We start from the raw sequence: 25,415 nt of genomic DNA, 5'->3' as shown, positions 1-25,415 counted from the left end.
TTGATTTATTTAATTTGTTGTTTCCCATGATTTTTATATTACTTCAGAATAATTGACAATATTAATTTTTTGCTAGATGGAAATTAAAATTTTAATAAATATTTTTAAAATTGAAATTATTATTGAGGGAAATTTTAAGTGGAAATTGTAAGCCCACAATAAATAAACACACATTTCTTTTTATTCTCTTTGTTAATTTATTTGTTTCGTTGTTCCTTATGATTTTTATATTGCTTCACAATAATTGACTAGAGTAAACCGCTTAGGATTACGCAGATTCCCGGATAGCACCATTTCCACCCCAAGCAAAAAGTGCCCAACCCTTGGATTCTCTCTTTCTCTCTCTCTCGCTCGTTTTACTTGCAATGAGATCGCAGCAAAGTGACTAGAATGCGGAGGAGCTCCTGCCCTCCAGTTCGGCGCTTAGGCGTGCAGCAGTCCATCGCTCTGGCCCACTAGTTTGCCGAGAAGGGTCTGGTAGAGTGGCGATTCCGTGGGTATTCCTTCGCTTTGGAGGAAGAGCAACGTTTCCCGGGCGCACATGGCGAAGCCCAGTGCCTCCGCCTGACTCCTTTGGGCTGGGGTGGGTGGTGCAAACTGGGCGGCCACCTCGGCATCCTCCTCTGCACTCTCTTCGGCATCCTCATCTTGCGCTCCAGCTGCTCCTCCAGCATATCCATCCCGTTCATCTAGATCCTGCTCAAAGGCATCTAATTCTGCCTGCAGCTCCATGATCTTTTGCAGGGCTTCTAAAAGGATTCGATTGGGGGATTCTGCTGGGGATGGATAATCCTGAGCTGGCTCTTCTTCGGCGGGTGGAGTTAGAGGACGATGGCGTTTCTCTGGAGCTGGTTCATCCGGTTGATGTTGCTGCTGCTCCGGGATATGTTGCTCCTGCGCCTGCTGCTGCTGATGTTGCTGCTGCTGCTCCTCCTGACTGGCTCGCTTGCGCTTCATGATCAGTTTGCCCGACATGGTTAGGTATAGTATATAATCCAATTGCAATCTTCTGGCTTTAAAAATCGAAAACTCTGCGCCACACAACCTTCGTTCACCTGGCGATCGCCACGACTGAGCTGCGAGCAACTGCACCCCGGCGACCAACTGGCAACTCCAACCCCAAAAGTGCGGCAGGAACCAGAGATAGTGGCATTGGCATTAGGGGATGTGCCGCGCCAAGGAAATTAAAAACAACAAAAAATTGTTGCAGCTGTTTGAGTTGCGGCAGCTGAAGCGGGAGGGCAACAGGATACAGGCTACAGGCTAAAAAGGCAGCAACAACAGCAGCAGGATATTGCAACCCTCAGCTGGCTTGCTCTCAGGCTGCAGCAGCCGCGCTCTGAATATCCTCCCTTCCTCTGTGCCGTATCCCGCACCCCGCACCCCTCGCCCCTTGGATCACCGATTGCGCCCCTGCTTTCTTCCTTTCCGCCCTTCTAGTTGTTTTTGTCCCGTGGCTGTTTCCACAAGGCGCTGCATATCCGATTGATAGGTGCCCTGCTCATGCCCTTTTTTCATTAACAATTCCTGAATTTTGAAAACAATTTTTTATAATTCAAAAATTTTTGAGCTTAATAATTTAGAAAAAGGTCATAAACATAAGAGTAGGATAATAATTGTTAAGGTGCCCTGTTTATGTCCTAGTTTTATAAATCAACAATTTTTGAATTAAAGAATTTAATAGAGTCATAAACTTAGGAGATAAGATTGATTATATATACTGTTTTCTTGAAACAATATAAGCCGAACTAACGATAGAGAGTTTGAAAAACATATTCTAAAATTAAGGTTCCTATTAATTCTTCTTTACTTTAATTTTATTGTTTGATAGCTATCACAACAAATACAACAATGCTACCAACTTTGGAACTAAATAAACATATTATGTTTTCAATGCACTCTAATTAAAAATTTTATAATCGATCTGGTTTCAGAGATCAATGACCGCTATAATTGCTTAAATTGCTTTTCTTGTTAAATTGGGTGCCAATGACACATTTAATAAGCAAGTGCCAGCGTTCGTATAGTAGTTTTTTATATTTCTATTTTATGACATGTATAAAAGTATTTTGTTTATTTTTTGAATCGTTCCTAGAACTTCCCCTAGTTGAGGTAATAAAAAAATGATTTCTCGAATAAATTTATAAATAAAGCGTGCAGGGCATTTGGCAGTCTTTTATGCCCATCCTGATAAACATTTGCAGCTGGCACGCTTCACATTCATCTCTTCGATCGGCGCTTCCCCGGCGAGTTAGTTTGACCTGCCCTTGCAATGATAAGTGCACACCTATACGCACTGAGAGAAAAATTGCACAATTTTCAATTCAAATTTGTTGTCATGGAAATTGGAATGGTTCTGAATGGTAACAGAAAAAGAAGGAAATCAAGTTTACTACTGTTGGCATGGAGAACTAAAAGCTTGTCGGCGTAATTATAGGTTGTAAACTGAGAAAACGTGAGTACAAGAAACGCCAATCGATAATATGAATTTTAGACCTGCTATATACTCTATTGAACCCGATTCATTTATTATAAAGCATGAAATCTAGAATGACGTAACAAATGGACAGTTCCTTGCCTCAACCGACAGACTTATTGATAACAATCAATTTTTATTTATGATCAAGGAAATTGGGCATTATTGGGTTGATTTGGGGCTCCGAAATTGACACTATCTTAGCGTATTGCTGTTAATGAATTTTGGAAGGCATTTAAATAATCACCCATCTGGTGCCTGTGAACTTTTGATATGGCTGATTGGATATTTGCATTGACAAATAGTGTGTGCCTTATTTACTTGATAACCAATGTAGGTAGGTAAAGGGCATATCATAATTGAATCATATATATTATTTTTATCTGGTTATTATCGCACACTTGACATTGTGTAATAATTCGTGTTGTTTTGTTTTGCCCCTCAGTTCAGCTCAACTTTACCGAGCATCCACTATTTATTTTCGTACCAACTCAATTGCTGTTGTATCTTGTGTCTTTGTGATATATTTAGGCGACAACACGAGCATGAAAGTTGTACCTTTCGTTTGAAGTATTTGCCCGACCACAGACAGTAAATAATCATCCGCAGTCGCAGCTGTTGTGTGTTTGTAAAAAGCCCATTTCATTATACTCGTATATGATTGAACAGTTTGAAAAGCACGCGACAAGTGGCAGCAGATAATTGGGGGTGTGTGGCGACTGTTTCAATTGTATTACAATTGTGATGTTTTCATTTGTCTAAAAATTCGCATACAACTGAATAAGTATTTACTCGAATCGGGTATCCATTCCATTCCTTATTTTTCGGCGGCCATAAAGCAAAAATCAGTGGAACAAGCAGGCCTCATTGTTATCAATGGATTTTGCCTCAAGTTCGCAGAAGACACTTGTTCGGAGTTCTCGAAAAAAGTAATAAAGTAACAAAGATCGGGTTACTCGACACAGGCAGCAACTGTAGCTGCGGCAATAAACTTGTACAGTGCACTCTCCAAGTAGTGAACATGATTTCGGAAAAGTGAACTATTTTAAAAGAGATTACAATCAAAGAACTAAAAAAAAGACTTATACAATTAAGGTCATTCATTCTAAAATCAAATTTACGTCATATTATGAATTCGAGTTCTTAATAAAATAATATACAATTATACACATAAAGAAAGGAGATGATTACAAACTTCATTCCAAAATAGTTATTTTTGAATTTTATTCATTCTATGGATTATATTAAAAACTTGTTGGCCACCAGAAAGTATGCTATTTTTTTCGTAAATTTTTTATACGGGGATTTTATGGTTCGGGCACCTATTTTAATATTTTACCAGGCATTTTTGTGTTTGCTTGAAAGAGTTCAACAAATTATAAAACTACTGACTCTTTTGAACAACTTAAATTCCTGAAATATTAATCATTAGTTTTAACTAAAAATATTTTAACCTTCGCTGCCTTTAAGAAACTTTTGATCACATTGAAGTCTCGTTGGTCGCCATAAAGTATGCATTTCTAAAGAACACTACACATTAAATCTTCCGAATCTTCTAAGTCTTCCTAAGTTAATCTTACCGAGTTTGCTCTTGTTTATATTGTTTAACCTTATTTTCCCTTTATTTATTAATTCATTGGTCGCTATAAAGCATGCAAATCTTATTGTATTCTGGTCATATTTTGGTTTTCTTAAGTTCATTTTACCGAGTGTGCTCTGTATCCGTATTATTTAAGTGCAATTCATTTTTTGGCGTGGGAATGTCGCGCTGTGTTTGGGCAACTGTTTTGCTAAGTACCTGCTCCTGTCTGGGTGACGATGAGTCAGGTAGATATGTGCCCAATTCAGCATTATCTGATCTATAACCGGCGATTATCGCGCGATAAGTCTGCCATTGATTGCTGCCAAAAAGGCAAATATATAGTATAATTGGGATTGCAAAAAGAGCATCACACCACAGTGACGTGCTCGGCAAAATTAACCCGCTCTGAGCCGCAAAATACGAGGCCTTATCGTAATCGTAATAGTAATCAGTCCGCTCCGCGAGTCAGTTAATTTCGGTTAACTGTGTTAGGTATTCGGAATTCGGTATTCCATTTGGGCTATAACGGTTCTCGGACTCTCAGCCAATTTCTCAATTTGGTGGGTCAGTTTCAGTTTCAGTTTGCCCGCAGACCGTGCGACGAGTGCATGTAAGTAGTGATCGATCGGTAATTCGTTGCTTGGGTTTGTATATTTTTAAATTCGACGTTTCCAAAGTAGAAGAGTTTTTTGTTTCGCGGTCGGCGCTTTTAAGACGAGAAAGCTTTCGGGCCAATGCCAAGTTAGCAACTCTAAGCTCGTTTCCGAGTTCAATTTTGGAAACCAGTTAACTGAGTGAAGTGAAGTGGTCTGCGATGCCAGAAGTCGGGGGAACAAATATTAGACTTGAGTTGAATGGGCTGTGGATTTGTGTGTTTTCGCACACGCAGAATGATAAGCGGCGATTAGATTTAAAGCACCCAATAAACTAGCAAATGACTGGAATTGCGATTTCTGCCAGCTCGTGATTGATAAATATGTGACTCTCGGTAGTGGATGATAAGGGTCAGAAAGGACCTTCAACAGCAAAAACTGAAAAACTGATTTATACCGTTTTTAACAACTTTTTATGAGCCTAAACACAAAAGATAATCTATCTTCAGTGTTTTTTTCACAATCAAAATAAGTTAAGTTCTTTGTGTGGAAAGTGTATAAGCAATGTAGCAATTAAAATAGAAGCTTACAGCTGATAAAATAATTTTAAGCCATGGTTAAAAACTATCAAAAATTAGAGGAACTTTATTTATTTGCTTTTACTTTTCAATAATTTCTAAGCTTGAAAAAAAAAGCAAACAATAAAACACAATTCCAATCCAACATTGCAATTTTTACCATATTTGTTAAAAATAAATATTTACTTTTCACTTTGAGTCATTAAAGTTATATAAAAAATGGATTTTAGTTTTGGTTTGCCTTTAATGAGCCACCCCAATCTTATCCCTTTGCCTGTGATAGCTTCTTAGTAATATTATTTATTTTTCCAGCCCCTAAATGATGTCTGCCAGGAGTCTCATTATCGGATCATGTTGCCTTTTGGTCCTATTGATCCCTTCAGTCCAGCCGAATCCTATTGTTCCTTTGGCGGACGTGGCCACGGAGTTCATAATCCTTCACAATAATGATATGCATGCCCGATTCGAGCAGACGAGTGTGACTAGTGGTACCTGCTCCAAGGAGGATGCCAATACAAATCAGTGCTACGGAGGATTCGCCAGGGTGGCCTTTGAGTTAGTTGGTTTTGTAAACTCAAAAAACTCTTAGTCTAAATGATCTCTTCGTTTAAATTAGAGTTCGCAAATACCGCAAGGAGGCACAGGAGGGTGGAACTCCAGTGTTTTACCTCAACGCAGGTGACACCTACACCGGAACAGCTTGGTTCGCCGTCTACAAGGACAAGATCGCCAGTGCTTTCCTTAACAAGCTATCCCCCGATGCGATTGTAAGGATCTTAATCTCCATAACTTTACCTTCTATTTATACATACTATGTATACCACATAAACTATACATACTATATATACCGCATGTACTATATATACTACATATACTACACCATTTATTTTAGTCTCTGGGCAACCACGAGTTCGATCAGAATGTCGAGGGCTTGGTGCCCTTCCTGAATGCCGTGCAATTCCCCGTTCTGGCCTGCAATCTGAACCTCACTGAGGTACCCGAAATGGCGGCTGCCAAACAGCTGGCCAACTCCACAATTCTGGAAACAAATGGAGTGAAGATTGGCGTAATCGGTTACCTCACGCCCGACACCAAGGTTCTAGCCTTCCGGAACAAAGTGGAATACGAGGAGGAGATTGTTTCCATCAAGTAAGTATATACTTGTTTTTCCTATGAACTCTGAATCCATTTTTTATATTATTCAGCGCGGAGGCTGAGAGACTCAAGGCTCAGGGTATCAATATCATCATCGCTCTGGGTCATTCTGGCTACCAAAAGGATCAGGAGATAGCAAAGAACTGTCCGGAGGTGGACATCGTCATTGGTGGCCACTCTCACACTTTCCTGGACGCCAGTCAACCGGTGGCCGACCCCACCGATTGGGATCCAGAGGCAGTCCGAGGTCCTTATCCCACCACAGTGGTGCAGGCCAGTGGCAAAAAGGTGCCAGTGGTGCAGGCATATGCCTACACAAAGTATCTGGGAAAAATCCATGTTCAGGTAACCACTATATAAAAACAAATGAATAACTACCCGAATTACAAGAACTATAGGGTTTACATATTTAAAGTCAGTAACAGTTAGTAGGAAGCTTGCTTAATCCTATATAGAGTTTGGTCACGCCCACTCTAACGTCCACAAATATCTATCGGTACATCAAACATTTTTCAAATCGTCTCAACATTTTAGATATAATTATTACGTTTTTGCATATTTCTGAAACGGAGTTTATATATGTGAAAGAGCAGAAGCTTAGAGTATTTTTTTGCTTAACAACATTTTGAGTACCATTATTTGATATACTTTTTAAGGGGTACTTAATTACCCAAGCAATATTAAAGGCATACAGTAAAGACCTCTCTAATCTTTGTAATTTATATATTCCCAGTTCGATGCCGCTGGCAATCTGATTGAGTTTGATGGAGCTCCCATCTTGCTGAATGCCTCGGTGGCGCAAGAGCAGGATCTCCTGGACCTGCTTGAAGAGTATCGCCCCAGACTGGAGGAGCTGGAGAACATGATCCTGGGCTACACCAAGGTGTTCCTCGAGGGCGGCAACATCTGCCGCATGAGGGAGTGCAACCTGGGAAACCTGGTGACCGACGCCATGGTCTATACCCGCGTGCTGGAGGACAAGGGTGGCGAGTTCTGGACGGATGCACCTATTGCCTTTATGCAGGGAGGAGGAATCCGAGCCTCTGTTGATAAAGAATCCGATGGAGCCATAAATGGAGCCACCCTCTTGGCCGTTCTGCCCTTCGAGAACAACCTCTACGTAACGAGGGTCACGGGAAAGACCCTTCTGGCTGCCCTGGAGCATTCGGCTGCAGTGCGGTTGCAGGACTCGAACGGTGGATTCCTTCAGATGTCCGGACTGCGTGTGGAGTACAACTACAATAATGAGCAAGGAAAACGGGTGGTTTCTGCCCAAGCCCTGTGTTCCAATTGCTCCGTTCCCACATACAAGGCCATCGATGAGGCGGCCCTTTACCAGGTGATCGTGACGCAGTTCATCCTAGAAGGTGGCGATGGATACGACCTGGTCGAGGACACGGATCCCTACAGTGAGAAATTGAGTCGGAACGACCTGAATGCCACCATGGAGTATCTGAAGCAGCGCCACTTTGTCTATCCGGAGATCGAGGAGCGGATTGTGATCCACGAGAAAACCGATAACGGATCGGCGTCCGGAATTGTGGCTTCCGTAACACTGCTGCTGCTCACTTCCCTGCTAACCAGATTCTTTTAGATTTGATGTCGAAAAGGGCAACCTTATTACATTTATATAAATATTTAGATTGCCTTATACTTCATCTATTTTTCGCCACCATGAATTCTGGTTGCTCTTCAGTTTTACACTTTTACACTATTAAATAGCAAATAAATGTTGTAAAGAGTGATTAATTTCAGTGTTTTTATTTATTAAAAAGAGAGACAAAATGGATTTCATATTTTGACGTCAATGTAGTGGTCATATTACTAATGTTTTATTGGTTCTCCAGAAATCAGTCTTAAAATTTAAGAATATTCTAAGAATTTTAGTCTGCAGTATATATAAATTATATTAGTTTCTGTTTTGAATCGTTTTTAACCATATTTTATGGTCATAAATGACAACAAAATGGAATAGGAAAAGCAAATGTCTGACTATTAATTCCAAAATTGCTAATTTGAACTAAGTTTAATATAATAATACATACATACAATGTAATCTAAAATGCATCATAAAATATTAAATATATTAATATTTTAAAAATATTTGATTTAATATGGGTGCTTTTTGTTTAAATTCAATTTTCAGATGTTAGAAACTATTCCCAAAATGGTCAAATCAAAATTTTTTTCAACTAAAAACTGTAATGGACAAAAACAGAAAATACTTGGATTTTCACATTATATATATTTTTTTTGTAATAATGTCAAGCTTGTGTTTATTGTTAATTGTGGGTAATTACATGTGAGATCCATTCCGTACGAGCCGTAATTTTTATAAGAACGTGCACGTTATACCTTGAATAACTGATAATACCTAACAAAACGATATGTTCCCTGCCCGAATAATTGATTTTTTTTACCAATATGTCGCCAGTTTTCCCGTAGCCGTTTGACCTTCCGCTGATATCCTGCACACAAAGTTGACTTGAATGAATTGTGTTCCAGACTTTGTTTGCACATGCTTGGGAATCAATTTTTTCAACATCGAAGCTATAATATCTTACGCCATTTTGAGTTAGCCTTTTGCCCAAAATAGTTAAAGGTGGACCAGGGTAGGCATTCTGCTCGATGTAGTTTTGCCCGAACATACAGTACGGTTTCGATCCAACTGCAGAAAAGGGGAATTCAGTTTTTGAAAGAAGAGATCTGTGCCAGAAATAACCTACCTGTCTGCACTACCGGTTGTTGCAGTTTTAGCAATACTATGTCATTACTGGGGGAGTTGGCATACATCGGGTGCTTGATAACCGAGTGAACTGTATACTCTCCCAAGGAACCCGAACCGCCGATCACATCCACACTTCTGGGAAAATTTATTAAGCTTAGAGTTTTTTTTTTGTGACTTTAACAGCGATTACTTACAATGAGGCTGCATTGTCTGACATGCCATGCGCATTTGCCAAAACAAACCCTGAAAATAGAAAAGAATTTTTCTTCAATTAAAAAAATCTGTTGTAATAGGCCTAGAAAAAAATGGTTAAAACATCCACTTTAATTTAATATTTTCATGCATTATTATTATATATAGCCAACGAAAAATTGTTCATATTTAAACTAGTTTTTTGTCATAAATATTAAACATTTTTTTCGTAGCATCTCGAAACAAAAAAAAAAGCATATAGATTCAATAACAAAATTTGAATAAAATTGTATATCAACTTCATACTCTTCACATAGGTTTTAGTTCTTAATATTAAATAAATATCTAATTGACCACCAACTTATATAAATATTTTTTATGTATGTCTATATAAACTTACGTTCTGTGATCAAGACGCCCTCGGTCCTGAAACGAAGTCCATAGATGGTGGCCCGTAAGTTTGATAGCACGGTGTTACCGCCGCAGTTTTCATGCAACCAAATCTGTGGCACTGCTAGTTTGCGGTTTTGAATTCCAAAATTGGACTGATCGGCGTCCACAGGATCCGCATTGCTTCTTATACTATCCACAATCCAGTCGATATAACTGGTTACATCGGTATATACTCCTAGACCATCGCATGCAATTCTGCCGTAGCTCACGATTCCGAGCTGAGTGTCGAGGCCGTTGTTTAGCCTTACGATGAGAGGCCCACCGGAATCGCCAACACAGGCATCTCCACCGTTTCCCTGAGCACAGATCTGATTCAAACTTTGAGACCCAGCCATCTTTTCGCACTCTGATCGACTTCTTCGTCTGAGTGTTAGGGATTTCAGTACTTCGCTATCCGTGCCAGACTCGGTTTTTCCCCATCCAAAAACTTCAAAATTCAGCACGTTCTCCACTTGCTGCTTAATGCTCTTGTCCTTCAAAATGCACACTGGTCGAATGTTAACTGCGGAGAAATGCATTAAAAAATGTTTTAAAGACTCCAAACTTTCCTCTTACATTGGTAGACGATTGTGGGCGACAGCTTTAGAAGTCCTATGTCATTGGTGATAGCGTGGGGGTTGAACTCGGGGTGCTTTATTCTTTGGACGACTTGAAACTCAGCTGTCGGAGCACTTTTATTGTATGCTCCCAACGATACAAATCTATAATTAATATAAATATTAGCACAAATTATGTCGAAACAAGATAGGAAGTCAATTTCTTTGTCTTCTGATATATTTGTTAAAAACAATGAAGCTATGTCGATTTTCTAATACATTTTTCGATTGTATATGTTCCTTTATTTTATAAAAGTGACAATACCTACAAATTTAAGTAGAATTTCTAAAAATCGAGAGACCAATATACATAAGTTTTGATGGTACTTACAGGTCGTTAGGATCCTCCATGCAATGAGCAGCAGTTAAAATAAAACCTGAAATAATATGTATCTTATTATCACCGTTTTTATATTGTATTATTGTGGAACAAACTTGTGTCAATCACGGTGCCGCCACAAAGAAAATGGCTGGAGTTTTTGATTACTGCCATATAAATAGCAGCTTGTTCTCTTGCGTTATTGCCACCGAAAATTTTAATTCCCAAAGAGCTTGTGCCGCAGGGCTCCTCCAGAAACTGGGAAAAGCCCTTTTGACAAAACAATAATGTGCACACAAAAATCACCGCGAAATTTGACTGCATTTCAAGGCGTACGAATCAGAAATGATACTCCGCGTCTGAGATTACTCTTATCGCAGGCGCGATTTAATTGTTGTCTACGTCTTTTTAGTACTTCTTAAAAAATTTGCGTTTGTTCACACAAATTTTTATTTTTTTATTACATAATAATTAATAACAAAAAAAAAAAACTAAAACATACTACTATCATTGTTTTTCTCTGTTTTTAAAATATATTTATTTTGTAATAAATTAACCATTTAAATCTATCATTGGTTTTTATACATTAACTATGCCTTATGTTGGCAGGGAATTATAGCTTGCATTCTGCAAGTATATTTGGATCACACATCTCAGTTTCCCTCCAGTGCAAGTGTGCATTTATAATTAGGTTTTTTGCCCGCATGCTTTACTTTATTTTATTTGAGTCATTAAACTGGAGATAACTAAAATAAACCCCGATTGGAGTTGGCATTATATTTAAATTGACTCACAACTGAAAATGTTTATTCTTCGATCTTATGATTTATTTGTTTAGTATTTGTAAAAAATTTAAAATTGAACTATAAATTAAAACATTTTCATATGGGACTTTTGGGTTAATTTGTTTTTGGTTAAGATTAAATTTTTAGTACATAAATGCTTTATCTTAACTTAAGGATTTATTTGTTTTTTTTTACTTGACTTACTACACACTGAAAAAAAATATTTTGTCCAAGTGTATAATGGAACACGCAATACTTAATTTTGATTTCCAGAAATTTATTTGAAATATGTATATGTATTATTATTATTGTATATGTATCAGTGTTTTTTTTAATAAGAACTGTGTAGTGTATTTTGTCTGGACTTGATTTATTGTTTTTCAGATGATAACACATTTGCCGGTGAAGCCTTCAATCCGTGCGATAAGTTGCTTTACGTTACGTATACGTAGCGAAATCGCAGAGAGTGCTGACTTTTTTGGAGAGAATCTCACCTGCAGACTACAGTTGAGATGCTGTTTTGCCGGTTACTCGTGACACTCATTCTCCACTCCATGTGTGGAACATGCTCCCATGTGCCGGCAAATAAATTCTATATAAAAATAATTTATAATAATAATACGGGCAGCGCTGCGGCAGAACACGCGACTGCAAATGCGAATGCGACCGCAGAAATTGAAATTGAAGGAGAAGTCAGTGCGATTATAGACATCGGTGGCAAAGGTTGTATAAGTTGGCAGCGCAAAAAGCTATTGTGCAGCTGGAACTGATCGTGATTCGAGTTCTGTCAACTGCAGAACCCAATTAACTTTTATTACTGTTCGTTGGTAGCAATAATTAGTCATTAGGGGCCAAAAAGGTGTCACAAGTGCTGATAAACTTCATTGAGAGTTTGGTTTTTTCCCGGAAGAATGTTGAGTTTTTTATTATTTAATAGGAACAATACTCATTAATCATATTTGGTGATTCCCCAAGAGTTTTACTTTCTGGAATAAGGTGCGGCTTATTAATCTGAAACTGGATTTAAGTTTTGTTTGTGTTTCTACGAAAAGCTGTTGCAGACATGTTAAATCAACTTTTATTTAAACGCATAAAGAAATTTACAAAATGCAGTCAAACTTCCAAGCATACATACAAAAATTCCAGTTATAAATGCCAAATAAATATATATGTATATTCGGTTTTTACATATGAATTTTTCAATTTTGCAAATGAGCGTACAATTTTTGGCAATTACTGAAATCATTAATTTTGTGTAAATACGCTTGGGTGTGAAAGTATCTCAAAGAAGCGTGCACGATTTATGAGTTCAGTTTTATTTGTTTAGCTTTTTCGGGATTCTGACAGCTCACTGTTTTTCTGCCCAGCTGCATGTGCAGTTTTTCCAATTCGGAATGGAGATCATCGCAAATTTTTTTTTAAACTTTCTTCTCAAATGGCTATTTAATAAACTGTGCGAAATGTTGTGTCGCTCACTGTGGGGGTTTTTCATATGATCCAAACACTGTCGCTTCAAGTGATCTTTTTGCTTTATAAGCAAATTAATTAGGTTTAATATGTGGATATGTGCGGAGCGACATTACGCTTGAGTTAATTGTATTGTTATTTTCGCATTTGTTTCTGCTTTGAATTCTGTTTTGACGCATTTGGAGAGATCATTTTTCACTTGTGAGCAGTGTGGAGCGAACAAGATATGTTTATCATTAATATTTTTTAGAAATTCATTTGCAAATAAAGCGCTGCTGCTGAGGAAAACTAGAAACCAAACATGAAGTTCTGTTTGCCACTTGAATAATTGTTATATCTATTGTTTGTTTAGACAGTGAGTGTTCCAATTGGCGAATTTATTTCTGGAAAAAAATGCAAAACCTTGTCTGGAAATAAAACATTAAAGCTTTGAGTAAAGTACTTAATCAAGACAATGATATGGCTGACTGTAAAAGTTTGTAATTTCTGTCGCAAAGCAATTAAAGCTATTAGGGATCCATAAAGATAGTAGCGATATACTTTTCAAATGTTTATGGATGAGCTATTCGAGAGCTAATTAAAATCTCAACTGTCATTACCGATCGAATTAAAGATGCAGAGGTGCTGGTTCGCCGGGATTATTGTGATCCTTTTGGTTCACTGGACTGGAACCAAAGCAAATCCCATATCAACCCATTCAAAAGTGGCCACCGAGTTTATAATCCTGCATAATAATGATATGCACGCCCGATTCGAGCAGACGAGTGTGAGTAGTGGTATTTGCTCCAAGGAGGATGCAGATACAAATAAATGCTATGGAGGATTCGCCAGGGTGGCCTATGAGTAAGTTGGCAAAACGAACTAACAGAGTTCCTATAGCGGTACAAGAATTGCGTGGAAATTCCAAATTATTCATTCTTAATTTAAATATTTTTTTGCTTATATTTTAAAAAATTAACTAAATGAATTCCCCTTTTTTAGGGTTCGGAAATATCGCAAGGAGGCGAAGGAAGGTGGAACTGCAGTTCTGTATCTAAACGCTGGTGATACCTACACTGGAACCGCTTGGTTTACTATATATAAGGACAAGATTGCCAGTGCTTTTCTTAATAAGTTGGAACCAGATGCTATAGTAGGTCTACTCTTCCTTTTTCTCGGGGAATAATAACTAATATAGTCTTTAATTTATAGTCCCTGGGCAACCACGAATTTGATGAAAGGGTTGAGGGGCTGATACCCTTCCTTAACGAGGTCAATTTCCCGGTACTGGCCTGTAACCTCGATCTCAGCAAGGTTCCCCAGCTAAAGGCCACCAAGCACTTGGCCCACTCTGCCATTCTCGAGACCAATGGCACTAAGATAGGAGTCATTGGTTATTTGACCCCAGATACCAAAAAACTTACTCTAAATATGGATGTGGAGTTCAACGAGGAAGTGGAGTCCATCAAGTAAGTGGCTGAATAGCCTCAACCACCTTGAGCTAATCCCTTAAATCTATTGCCCAGTGCTGAGGCCAAGAAACTGAAGGCCCAGGGCATCAAAATCATCATCGCCCTGGGTCACTCGGGTTATTTGAAGGACCAGGAGATAGCCGAGAACTGTCCGGAGGTGGACCTCGTGATTGGTGGTCACACGAACACCTTTCTCTACTCCGGTGCCCAGCCGAATGCGGAACACATCGATGGTCCCTATCCCACGATGGTCAAGCAGAAGAGCGGCAAGGAGGTTCCCGTGGTGCAGGCCTATGCCTATACCAAGTATCTGGGAAAACTTCATTTGCAGGTAAGATCTATGTAATACAAAAACACTTATATATATTCTTAAAGTGGAAAAGTCTTAGAATTGATTTTTTGGTTAAAATGTTATTATTAAATTAAATAAATTTGAAAAAAATAAATTCTTTAGCGTTACCTCGTTTATTTTGTACAGAAATATAGTTTTTAACTTACGAGGAGCACCGACTTTAAAAACATGAGTTGTGTGAGGAACGTGCTTAAGAACGAGCAAACCATCTTCCATCTTTTAATTCATTTTTTTAAATGTTTATGGTAATATCGTATTTCTAGTTTGATTCTGAGGGTAACCTCATTAAATGGGATGGTGCTCCCATCCTGCTGAACGCTTCAGTGGCTCAGGAGCAGGATCTCCTGGATCTGCTGGAGGAATATCGTCCGAATGTCACCAGACTGGAGAAGTCGGTCACCGGACACACGAAGGTTTATCTGGAGGGACGCAAGGAGTTTTGCCGGGCAAAGGAATGCAACCTGGGCAATCTGGTAGCCGATGCAATGGTATTTAGTCGGGCTATGGAGAACCAGGGTGGCGATTTCTGGACAGATGCTGCCATTTCCATAATGCAGGGAGGAGGTAAGAGATGCATACACCCAGAAAACAGAATTCCTTCATTTTGAAACAAAATTAGGGTAGTTTCATTAAACAACAACACTTTTTGTATTTTTCAGGCATTCGTAGCTCCATTGAAAAGCGATCCGATGGCTCCATCACCGACAGCGATATCCTTTCCGTTCTGCCCTGGGGCAATGATCTCTTTGTGATGCCCATGACGGGAAAATCCCTAAGACGAGCTCTGGAGCATGGAGCTGCCTTGAGGGGCAAGGACTCGGATGGGGGCTTCCTGCAGGTGTCCGGCATCCATGTGGTCTTCAATCCCAGCCAGCCCGAGGGTCACCGCGTGGTCTCCGTGCAGGTTCGATGTGCCGCCTGTCGAGTTCCCACCTACAGCGATCTGAACGACACAGCCACCTACAATGTTGTTCTCGGAGAGTTCTTGTTGGATGGAGGAGATGGTCATCTGTTCAAAGATTCAGTTCACACCCCACAACGTTTACAGAATGACGACAAGGCAGCAGTTTCCCAATATCTGAAGCAGAGAGAGTATGTTTATCCCGAGATTGAGGGTCGCATTATTTTCATAAATTCAGCCAGTAGGCCTAATGGGCTCGGCAGTTCTTCTCCTTATCTCCTCCCTTCTGGTGAAAATTCTTAACTAGAGTAAGTTATCAAAAAACGCAGTTTGATTCTTTAAAAGTAGTTTTTAACCATTAATGTTTGTATAATGTTGGGTAAAAGTCAGGGTGCCACATAAAATAAGCCTCGAAGTTTTAATAAATAACAAGAAATTTGTATTTGAAAAGTGATTTTTGATTTATTTTAATACTCTGCTCCTGATAAAAATTCTTAACTTAAGATAGATCGTAAAATTATTATAAATGACCAGCTTTGATTAATAAGAAGTAGTTTTTAACGTTTGTGTAATGTGTAATGAAATAAAAGTCAAGGTGCCACATAAAATAAATCCTGAAGTTTTAATAAATGACAAGGAAAAGTGTTTTTCCGTTAAATTTGAAGTTCTGTATAAAAGAAGACAGTGGTTTCAATAGAATGAAGCATAGTTCTAGGGGAACCCAAAAGTGACCTCTCGGCACTCCCAAAAGTAGGCATTTCCAGACAACAGTTCAGAGGTTTCTTTTGCTTATTTTTCAAATTTGTCTGTACATTTTTAATTTCGGTAAAATGTTCAGTTTTGCTCTGATCCATTTGATGATCCTCACCTTTCTGAGTGTGATCAGTGGTTTCAAGTTGACCCTGCTACACACCAACGATATGCAGTCCTGGTATGACCCCATTTCGATTAAAGGTGGAAAATGTAAGTCCGGCGACAATAAGAATGGTCTCTGCTTTGGAGGATTTGGACGCGTGGCCAGTGTGTAAGTTTCTATAGGACAATGTTTTTAATAAATTCTCCTAATGATACATTTTTGAATTTTTTTTTTTTAGGGTGAAGGAGGCTAGGAAGTCGAGCACTGATCCGGTTCTCTATTTAAACGGCGGCGATTCCTTCCAGGGAACTCCCTGGTTTTCAGTTTACCGTGGAAAGATGGTGGCCCAAATGCTAAATATGTTGGCACCCGATGTCATGGTAGATATAACTCAGTTATTTTCAAGGTTTTGGGGTAAAAAACCTCCCACAGACCCTGGGAGTTCATGAGTTTGATGATGGAACTGACGCCCTGGGAGAATTTCTGGATATTATTAATTTCCCGTTGGTAAGCTGCAATATTAACTTGGACAGGGAACCCAAACTGGCGAAGAAAACTATGTTAGCAACCTCCACTGTGATCACAAAGTTTAAACGTAAGATTGGCATTGTGGGTTATATAAGGCCGGACACCAAGGAACGCACTCAGCCCAATAATGTGATCTTCAAACAGGAGGTGCCCGCTATAAAGTAAGCAATATTATTATATTATGAAGTATAAATCTTATATTGTGATGGGTTTTTGCCCGATCAAGCTCTGTGTTTCAATTAAAACAATAAAATGTAATATTACATATTTTATACATCTATACATAATTTAAACTAATATAATAATTTATTAACACTTAGTTCCTCGCTCCTTTTTTAGCAAGGAAACCAAGAAGCTGGTGGACCAGGGAGTCAATATCATCATTGCTTTGGGTCATTCGGGCTATGAAAAGGATAAGGATATAGCCAAGCGTTGTCCAGATGTGGATGTAGTGGTGGGCGGTCAATCGCACACATTTCTGTACACTGGAAAGGCTCCGAGTAATGATGTGCCCGAAGGTGCCTATCCCACAATAGTGGTGAAGCCTAATGGCCGAAAGGTGCCTGTGGTTCAGGCCTATGCCTATACCAAATATCTTGGCAACCTTTCGCTGGAAGTATGGTCCTAAAATCGAAATCTTATTATTATACCAAGCTCTGCCTGTTTTTCAGTTCGACAATGGTGGTAATCTGCTGAGTTTCAAGGGAAAACCCATTTTATTGGACAACCGCTTTCAGCCCCGAAAAGATGTGCAGAATTTTCTCGATCAGAATCGCGGGGTGATCGACGACATGGAGCGCCATGTAGTGGGCACAACTTCGGTTTATCTGAATGGCGATAGGAGAAGCTGCGGTCTGGGGGAGTGCAATTTTGGTAACATCATAGCGGATAGCTTCGTCTATGCCCGTGTGCTGGAAACCATGACGGACCGAAGCTCTTGGACAGATGCACCCATAGGACTCATTAATGCAGGGGGTAAGTGATTGAGTCTTGAGGATTAATGATTTTTAAATTGGAATTAGCCATTAGAGCTTCGGTGGAACCCGGGGAAACGGGTGCCATCACAGAGGCCGATGTGGTGACTGTACTTCCGTTCAGCCACGACATGTTCTTCACTCGGATCAGTGGCACTCAACTCATGAAGGCCCTGGAACACTCTCTCCAATTGCGGAGCAAGCGGGTTACGGGTGCCTTCCTTCAGGTTTCGGGACTTCGTCTGAAGTTTAACCACAGCCGACCCAATGGCGAAAGGATCACAGAGATCAAGGCCCTGTGCTCCGACTGCCAGATTCCGCATTATGAGAAAGTTGAAACCGACAAGTACTACGGCGTGGTACTCACCTCTTTTTTGCTAACGGCGGCGAGGGCTACAGTTTCATCGATGACAAGCGACCGGAAGTGCAAAACATGACCCTTCTCGACCGCAATGCACTTATCCGGTATCTGCAGGAGCACAAGGTCGTCTATCCGGAGCGGGAGGATCGTCAAATGCTGCAGGAGAAGCAGTTGGACAACTCGGGTTCTAGCTTGCTAATTGAACCCCTCCTGCTACTCAGCTTTTTGTACTTTCATCGCCGCCTTTTCGAGTAAATGTCGAGTCTGCGAAATGGAAAAGAAACCCGTCTTCGTCTCCAAGGGGCATCATTATCATTAGCATTCGCTTTCTGTTTTTACCCATTGCGTAATCGCTTAGAACACAGATCAGTGATTAAGTCTGTTGTGAGGTAGTGACCTTTCCCATATAATCAAATGTGTCTGAGCTCTGATTTATACACATTAGTGGGTCTAGATTAGCTTTATAAGTTATTTTTATATTTTGCTCGCTTAGTTTTCGAGCTATTGAGTTACTTAAATAATTAGTGCTAACTATTAATTTTATTAATATCAAAGTGCTTTTGAGCTTTTCAATTGATTGAATAATGGGTTTAAGTATATAGATATAACATTTAAATACTGAGTTTCGGAATGGTGTCTTAACTATTTTTGTTAAGTTCTCTATTGTTTTATTCTAATTTATACATATTGGTGAGTCTGGACTAGCTTCAATAGTTATGTCAATCTTTGAGCGCTTAGCTTTGGGGCTTTGAATTGCTTGAGTTCATTGGAAGGATTGTGGTTTTATTACTTAATTACACCTCAAACTGAGTTTCGAAATGCACAGAAGAAGCCTAAAGAGTCCTGCTATATTTCCATGTACAAATTTTAAGCAAACTCAATTTCAACAGCATTACAGACTTTGACTGATCAGTGAGTGCCTTTGGCCGTATTCATATGGCCAGGTGCTACCAGCATGACTCCACTTCTGTGCTTTTCCGTAATTGACTGCCAAATGAAGGCTACCAATCGGCATTTGTATCTGTATCTGTAACTCTGCCTTGGGTCTGTTGTCTGTAGTTTAGAGTCTAGAGTCTCCGGGCTTCTGGTCTCGTTCTCTGGTGTCTTATGCTGGTGCTAAGCACTATTAAATTCCCCATGGTTAGGCTTTTCATGAGAAGTTCACGGCACAGCACCGACCCCGCCGACCTCTGCCCACATAATAGTCATCAAGCTCGTGTTTGCCTCCCCTGCAACTTACTTTCCCCTCGATTCTTCATTGGAGAGCCATTTCCTCTTAAATTTGGCTTTGGCTTTGGCCCCAATGTCTGCTACTGGCGGCGTGTTCCAGCTTCAGATCCAAGCTCCATCTCCAGCTCTAGCTTCAGCTCCAGGCTTCTGCAGTCGTGAGAAGCACATACACATCATGGATATGAACACACATTGCATCCACATCCACATCCGCGTCCACATCCATGCCCAACTCGATCGTAGGCGACACAAACACAATCTGCTGTCGGTATTTGGCCACAGAAATGAGTACACTGGGGGAAAAGATTCGAATATAATAAAATTTTGATTCTATAATTATTAAATCTACAAACATTTAAAAGCTTTGGCTTAATTGCATATGTTTAAATAACAAAAGAGTCATTTACTTTTAATGGGTTTTAACCAAAATGAAAATGTGTAGAAAAATAAACCTTTGAACATGAGACCAAATTTGCCAGTACCAAGTACCTTAATAAAATTTCCCTGATTTCCAGTGAGTTGTCCCTAAAGAGTGCCAGAAATAAATTTAAATGTATAAATTAATTTTAATCTGCAATGGCTAAGTAACATTTGTAAAATTAAAAATAAAGCCAAATTAAATTGTTGAGAAGAGGCTAGGGCTGTAAAAAAGTTAGACAGCCAACATGAGTGGAAATTCCCCAGTATTTTCTCTGTGTGGTTGGAAAAGGGTGGAGGGGTGGGAAAAGGGGGCGGGTCAGCGGGAGCTGGCATGTAATTATGTGGCCCCGTATACCGCGTCTGGGTTCGGACAGCGGTCAAGTGCAGAATCGGGCACTTTTTTATTTTGAGCGGCACCACGCTACAGTCGGCACCTGGTACTCGTACTCGTCTATCAGTCATTCGGTTAGTCATGGCTCAGAAAGGTTCTTGAACCCATCTACCCACACTATCCGCATCCGCAGCCACATCCACATCCACACCCGCATGGAGGTTGGCAGTGGCATTTCAATTTCGCAAATGAACCCCACTCACTGCCCGTCTTCTAACTTGGCCATAATCTTGGCCAGGCCGATGTGTCTGCACATAAAAGTCTACTTCCGTCTTTCTTTCATTTCTATTTGATTCCCTTCATTAAGAATGCTTCTTGGTTTCCTGCTTAGTGTTCCACCTCCACCTCTTTAAGTTCAAGTTCCAAACCGTTTAGGTCTAATGGCCGTATTAGCGACATGAGAATATACCATAGAGAAGATCGCGCGCCATTTGTTCGGGCATTCGGGCATTACCAGCAATCCGGGTATCTGGTATCTGGTATCTGGCATCTGGCATCTGTTCTATGTTCTATATCGAATTGAGACATGGGGAAATGGAACTGGAAGCAGATCATGCATGGGTCAATGAGTTGCGCGACTCACAAATTAGTGGAAATCATCGGAGAGAAGCCCGCAGAGATGTGATTTTCGTGTTGATGCGGTTAGGTTTGCCATTGTTGCCATTTATTCCTGTTGTTGTGCTTTTTTTTTTCAGTTTCGGTCGTGATTTTGTTGCCCAGTTCGCCAGAAACGTTGAATTGGCTTCACCTTTTGACATGGAATCTGAAATGACGTGAAGCAACAGCAAACAGCAACAGCAACAGCCGAAGGAAGAGCAGCTCCTCCTCCATGGACCTCTTCGTTGTCCCCAATTTTACCTCCTCCTTCTCCGGTTTGATTGCCAGTTAGCCATCTCAAATCCCCATCCTCCGGCCAATGCTCATTTAGTTTCGTTTCTCGTTTCGTTTTGTTTCAGCTTCATTGCTCTGTGATCGAAATTATTTACCGTTGATATGGCTATGGTCAAGGCGAACGGGCAAAAATCAGACGAAGAAGGCCAATTGCGATTTCGAGGTGGGAGGATCATTGGGTTACCTTGTTTTCTCTGGTCCAAATAATGATTTGAAAGGCCATTTTCTTTGGGGAAATTAAAAAATCATGTGAACCTGGCTAACAATTTTCAATTTTCCCTTGCACATTTTGGCTTAAATTAAATTGGTTTTTAATTTTTGGAATCTTAGATTTTCAAGGAAACCCTTTTAAGTCTAACCCGTTTCTGATCAAATCCCTGAGCTATTTCAAGTTTTTATAGAAGAACACTCATTGATCTATTGTCACCTTTTTTTCTTGTTTCAAATCCCCAGTTTGTTTGTGGGAGAACTAAAAAATCGGGTGAACGAGAATAAAAGTTTATAATTTCTTATCAAAAATATTTGTTTGGTTTTAAGTTTTTTGAAAAATATAAAATCTTAAAGTATAACTTTTAGGACTAACCCGATTCCGGTTGTTCTTTTTCCGGGTCATCCTAGTCTTATATGCCCAGCCTTCTCTATAATTTCGCAAACGAAAGAGCTGGAAAACATTTATTGAATCCCTGGCATTCATTTGTGCATATTTTAATAAGTTTATTATAAATGCACATGACTCATGGCAGTCGAAAGGGGGAGTATAAATCGAGCATGAATTTATGCATGAACGGAGGGGTTAGGTTAAGATGGTCTAGGATCCGATCGGATGGGATTGGATTGGGATTGGGTTGGGTGGGTCCTGATCGGTTTGCTGGTCATGTTCCTGCTATTTTGTGGGCTGGGCCCTCACGACAGTTCTGTGATATCTGTGATATGTATGTGTGTGTGCTCGATGTGACCTCCGTGGCAAATGCTGATGACCTTTGTACCGCCAAGGACACACACCAAAAGCCACTTGAGCTATACGATCAGAAAGATATTCTAATTAAAACGCAGGCAAGTGGAAATGTGCGATGTCAGCCTCTAAAGAATATCTCAGTGTCATTTCTCAAGCCGCGAAACCCGATTCACATTAATCCTTTGATCCCAAGCGGAAAAAGTGTGCATTAGTGATTTAACTCGGTTCTTTTACTCCTTGTTGGTATTCTACACAGAAAAAAATAGGTGCTTCAAATTGTTTTGATATAGATTATTTCCATAACGTTAACCGAAATTAAAATTACCTTGGTCTACTTTGTGGGAATTTAAAAATTTATATGTTTATTTTAGAAAGATTGTTTAAAAGATCTATCTTTTATGAACATGTTTATTTGATTGTATATTTTTTTATAGATTATTGTGCTTCTACACAGAAAAAAATCTAAATTATACCGATATGAATGTGTACATTTTCCATAAGATAAACAAAATTAATTCTAATTAGTCTAGTTTGTTGGAGATCTCCAAATTCGGAGAGTTTTCTTAGAAAGATTATAAATTTCTGTCTAAATTGAGCTTTGTAATTAGTTTTTATATTTTCTTATAGATTTTAAATCTATTTTTCTTAATGTATACTTTAAGCTAGATGCCTTGTCCATGTCGTCATCATCAGCATCATCGCTAAACTTGACGCTAAAATGGATGTGGATACACAGGAGCAACACACACCGACTCACTAATACACACACTCACGCACCTAGGGGCGAAGCGGAGCAAAGAGGACAAAATGAGAGGTGAAAAAGGAGAAGGAAAAGGAGGAAGAGTAGGAGGAGGGGAAAAGCCAAAGAGGCAACCAAAGTCCGTTGGCAAAAACCAAAGTCGAGGATTTCTACCAAAAGGCGAATTAAATTCCTCAATCTGATGCCGAGTTTATTTTTAGACCAAAAACAACAAGCAACAGGAACAAGAACAGCAACAGCAACTAGCAATGAAATGGGAACAGGAGGTGGGGCAGGAAGAGGAAGAGTAGGGGGAGGCGGCCAGAAGCAGAAGAAGAAGACGACGTCGACGACGCCAGGAACACATATACACAAGAAAAAACTACGCATAGTAGGATTGATAATGTTTAATAGACTGATTGCACTGGAAAATTTACATTCAAAACAAAAATATTTACATTGAAAATGTAAAAATTACCTTAATATTTAAATTAGAAATTATCATTTATTTTATTTAGATTATTCAGTCGTTTTTTTTAGAAAAATGCACAATGTTCTGAATTATCTTATTATAAGAAAAGAAGCTTTTAGGCTGTGAATATGTATTAGTTAAAAGATTTTTTTTTTTTTTTCTAGAAATTCCAGTGAATTTATATGAAACTTAAGTGCATAATATATATGTTTCTGCCAGTGCAACACCACACACAAATACAAATGGTGAGGATCAGAAGATCAAGCTAAGAAGAAGCAGCGGCAGCCGCGAGTATAGATGGATGAATGCTGTTAAAGGCGAAGGCCATCCAATAGCCGCCCCAACCCCTCCGCCCCCTTTTGGCAAATCCAGATTGCAAGGAGACCAACTAGCAGCAGCGTCGGTCACATTAAGCTTCAATGTGCGTCGCAGCCGCAGCCAAAGTCAAAGTTGGCGTCCACCCGGCGGCAGTTTTACCAATAAAAAGCAGACCCGAACGAAGGGCCAAAATCTCGGTGCGTTGTACTTGCGATAGAATTTTCGATTGCAACGGGCACGCACAGGTTTTTAGCTGCTTAGCTGCACCACCCAAACCACCGATCCGCCATCCACAGAACCACAATCCTTCACATCCTTCACCATCCAACTGGGAAATTGCGGGCAATTCATTTCCCATGACTGTTAATCACTTGGCCATTATTAAGTTTAGCCGAACGCGTACATAATTATAGCCTGCGCCCGTCGATCGGGCGATGTGACCAATTGGATTAACTATTGGTTAAGCTAGAATTATGCCAGAAGTAAATAAGAGTGATAAAGGCAAGATGGGAGTACTCCACAAGCCGTTGAAACAGGGATAAATTATCGGTACCAAGTTGGTATTTATAAACAGCGAAAACTGTATCTTGAAACTAACTCTTGGTTTAACAACTATGAATTTTAATTGAATAACCACAATGACCGATACATCATATATAATCAAGAACATAAGCAGTTTATGTGTTATGTAAAGACGTGTTAATGTGCAAATGGAATAAAAAAGATATGAGTAAGGAATTACTTGTAAGTAAAATAGTGCCATTCATTTAATTGAAATATAAAGATAAGTTTCCTAGATTTGAAATAGCTGATTTGTCCAAAAAGTTTCATAAAATAGAGAACCTTATGAAAAAATACCTTTAGTCTGATGTTTTTCCCGTGTAAAGTCCTCCCCCAGCCTTACGTTTCTAATTGGTGGCTAATTTTCTTTAAGCCACTTAAAACTTTCGGTTATTAATAATCATTAAACCAATATTTATCCTTCTCCGTGTTCTAAGGTTAATTAGAAATCTCCAAGCCAGAAGCCAAATACAGAGAAAGAGAAGCCAAGAAGATGCCTTTAATTACACATGCACACATTTATCATATTTTTTTGGTGGACGGAGGTGGAAAAAAGAGGGAGTGTATGTTCGTGTTTTGCGGCTGGCACCCGCAGAAAAGAAATATTGTCAAAATGCAAAGCAGACGATCATTATTACATTTACACGCTTCCAGCAAAAATAAGTAAAAGAACCAACTGAAAACCGCAGAAAGCGGCTACTTCCACGGGCGACTCTTCGTCGCGATAGCGTACCAAATTAATGGAAATGGAACCACATTGCGTTGGGTTCATGGAAGTGGAAAGGGGTTGGAAGGAGAGGTCTGCAAAGGGGGGTTTGACAGGAGGGGGAAGAACGTGCAGCGAGCCCTACAGGTAAGACTGTAGCGAAGACGAAGAAAGAGCAGAAAGAACCTAAAACCAAAGCGTCGTTGTGGGAGAAAGAATAAAACTAACAATGGACACGATGACTCCGAGGACGCCAACGTCGACAGCGCAGCCGACTCCCATTGGAATGATGACGGCGACGTGCAGTCGAGTTTATAGGTGTTAGTAGGCACTGGAAAAAATATCAGGTTCACTTTTCAATCCTAAAATTTCGAATTTTTGAAAA

At 39.6% G+C, this 25,415-nt stretch overlaps 5 protein-coding genes across 7 annotated transcripts; 3 read left to right on the top strand and 2 right to left on the bottom strand.

Annotated features, from left to right (window-relative positions):
• Window positions 1-153: 153 nt before the first annotated feature.
• Window positions 154-1,091, bottom strand: LOC128253992 (zinc finger protein squeeze). Its single transcript, XM_052982750.1, has one exon. The coding sequence runs from the start codon at window positions 973-975 to the stop codon at window positions 424-426; it is 552 nt and encodes a 183-aa protein (XP_052838710.1). The 5' UTR covers window positions 976-1,091; the 3' UTR covers window positions 154-423.
• Window positions 1,092-3,062: 1,971 nt separating this feature from the next.
• On the top strand, window positions 3,063-8,121 carry LOC128253991 (protein 5NUC). Of its 3 annotated transcripts, none has more exons than XM_052982748.1 (6): window positions 3,063-3,184; window positions 5,542-5,784; window positions 5,846-5,996; window positions 6,122-6,378; window positions 6,435-6,729; window positions 7,118-8,121. In XM_052982748.1, the coding sequence occupies exons 2-6, from the start codon at window positions 5,549-5,551 to the stop codon at window positions 7,976-7,978; spliced, it is 1,800 nt and encodes a 599-aa protein (XP_052838708.1). In that variant the 5' UTR covers window positions 3,063-3,184; window positions 5,542-5,548; the 3' UTR covers window positions 7,979-8,121. The 3 variants fall into 3 exon arrangements, with proteins under 3 accessions (XP_052838708.1, XP_052838707.1, XP_052838709.1); XM_052982747.1 differs by lacking the exon at window positions 3,063-3,184 and adding an exon at window positions 4,509-4,668 and having other exon boundaries at window positions 7,118-8,119; XM_052982749.1 differs by lacking the exon at window positions 3,063-3,184 and adding an exon at window positions 5,188-5,217.
• A 451-nt stretch (window positions 8,122-8,572) lies between these two features.
• On the bottom strand, window positions 8,573-11,001 carry LOC128254012 (complement factor D). The gene is made up of 8 exons (XM_052982777.1): window positions 10,789-11,001; window positions 10,685-10,730; window positions 10,313-10,458; window positions 9,705-10,259; window positions 9,307-9,355; window positions 9,111-9,247; window positions 8,903-9,052; window positions 8,573-8,583 (listed from the first exon to the last, which is right to left on the bottom strand). Exons 1-8 carry the CDS (start codon window positions 10,994-10,996, stop codon window positions 8,573-8,575), a joined length of 1,302 nt encoding a protein of 433 aa, XP_052838737.1. The 5' UTR covers window positions 10,997-11,001.
• Window positions 11,002-12,186: 1,185 nt separating this feature from the next.
• LOC128254087 (protein 5NUC) lies at window positions 12,187-16,082 on the top strand. The gene is given in 8 exon segments (XM_052982901.1): window positions 12,187-12,453; window positions 13,538-13,767; window positions 13,906-14,056; window positions 14,116-14,372; window positions 14,430-14,706; window positions 14,991-15,291; window positions 15,387-15,874; window positions 15,876-16,082. Coding segments are annotated over 7 exon segments (1,764 nt in total). The 5' UTR covers window positions 12,187-12,453; the 3' UTR covers window positions 15,936-16,082.
• A 224-nt stretch (window positions 16,083-16,306) lies between these two features.
• LOC128253764 (protein 5NUC) lies at window positions 16,307-18,630 on the top strand. The gene is given in 7 exon segments (XM_052982435.1): window positions 16,307-16,652; window positions 16,723-16,864; window positions 16,917-17,173; window positions 17,352-17,628; window positions 17,684-17,987; window positions 18,035-18,361; window positions 18,364-18,630. Coding segments are annotated over 7 exon segments (1,740 nt in total). The 5' UTR covers window positions 16,307-16,458; the 3' UTR covers window positions 18,603-18,630.
• Window positions 18,631-25,415: the final 6,785 nt, after the last annotated feature.

Source organism: Drosophila gunungcola (assembly GCF_025200985.1).
Source record: "Drosophila gunungcola strain Sukarami chromosome 2R unlocalized genomic scaffold, Dgunungcola_SK_2 000004F, whole genome shotgun sequence".
Classification (NCBI taxonomy): domain Eukaryota; kingdom Metazoa; phylum Arthropoda; class Insecta; order Diptera; family Drosophilidae; genus Drosophila; species Drosophila gunungcola.
This window is presented reverse-complemented; position numbering and strand designations above follow the sequence as displayed.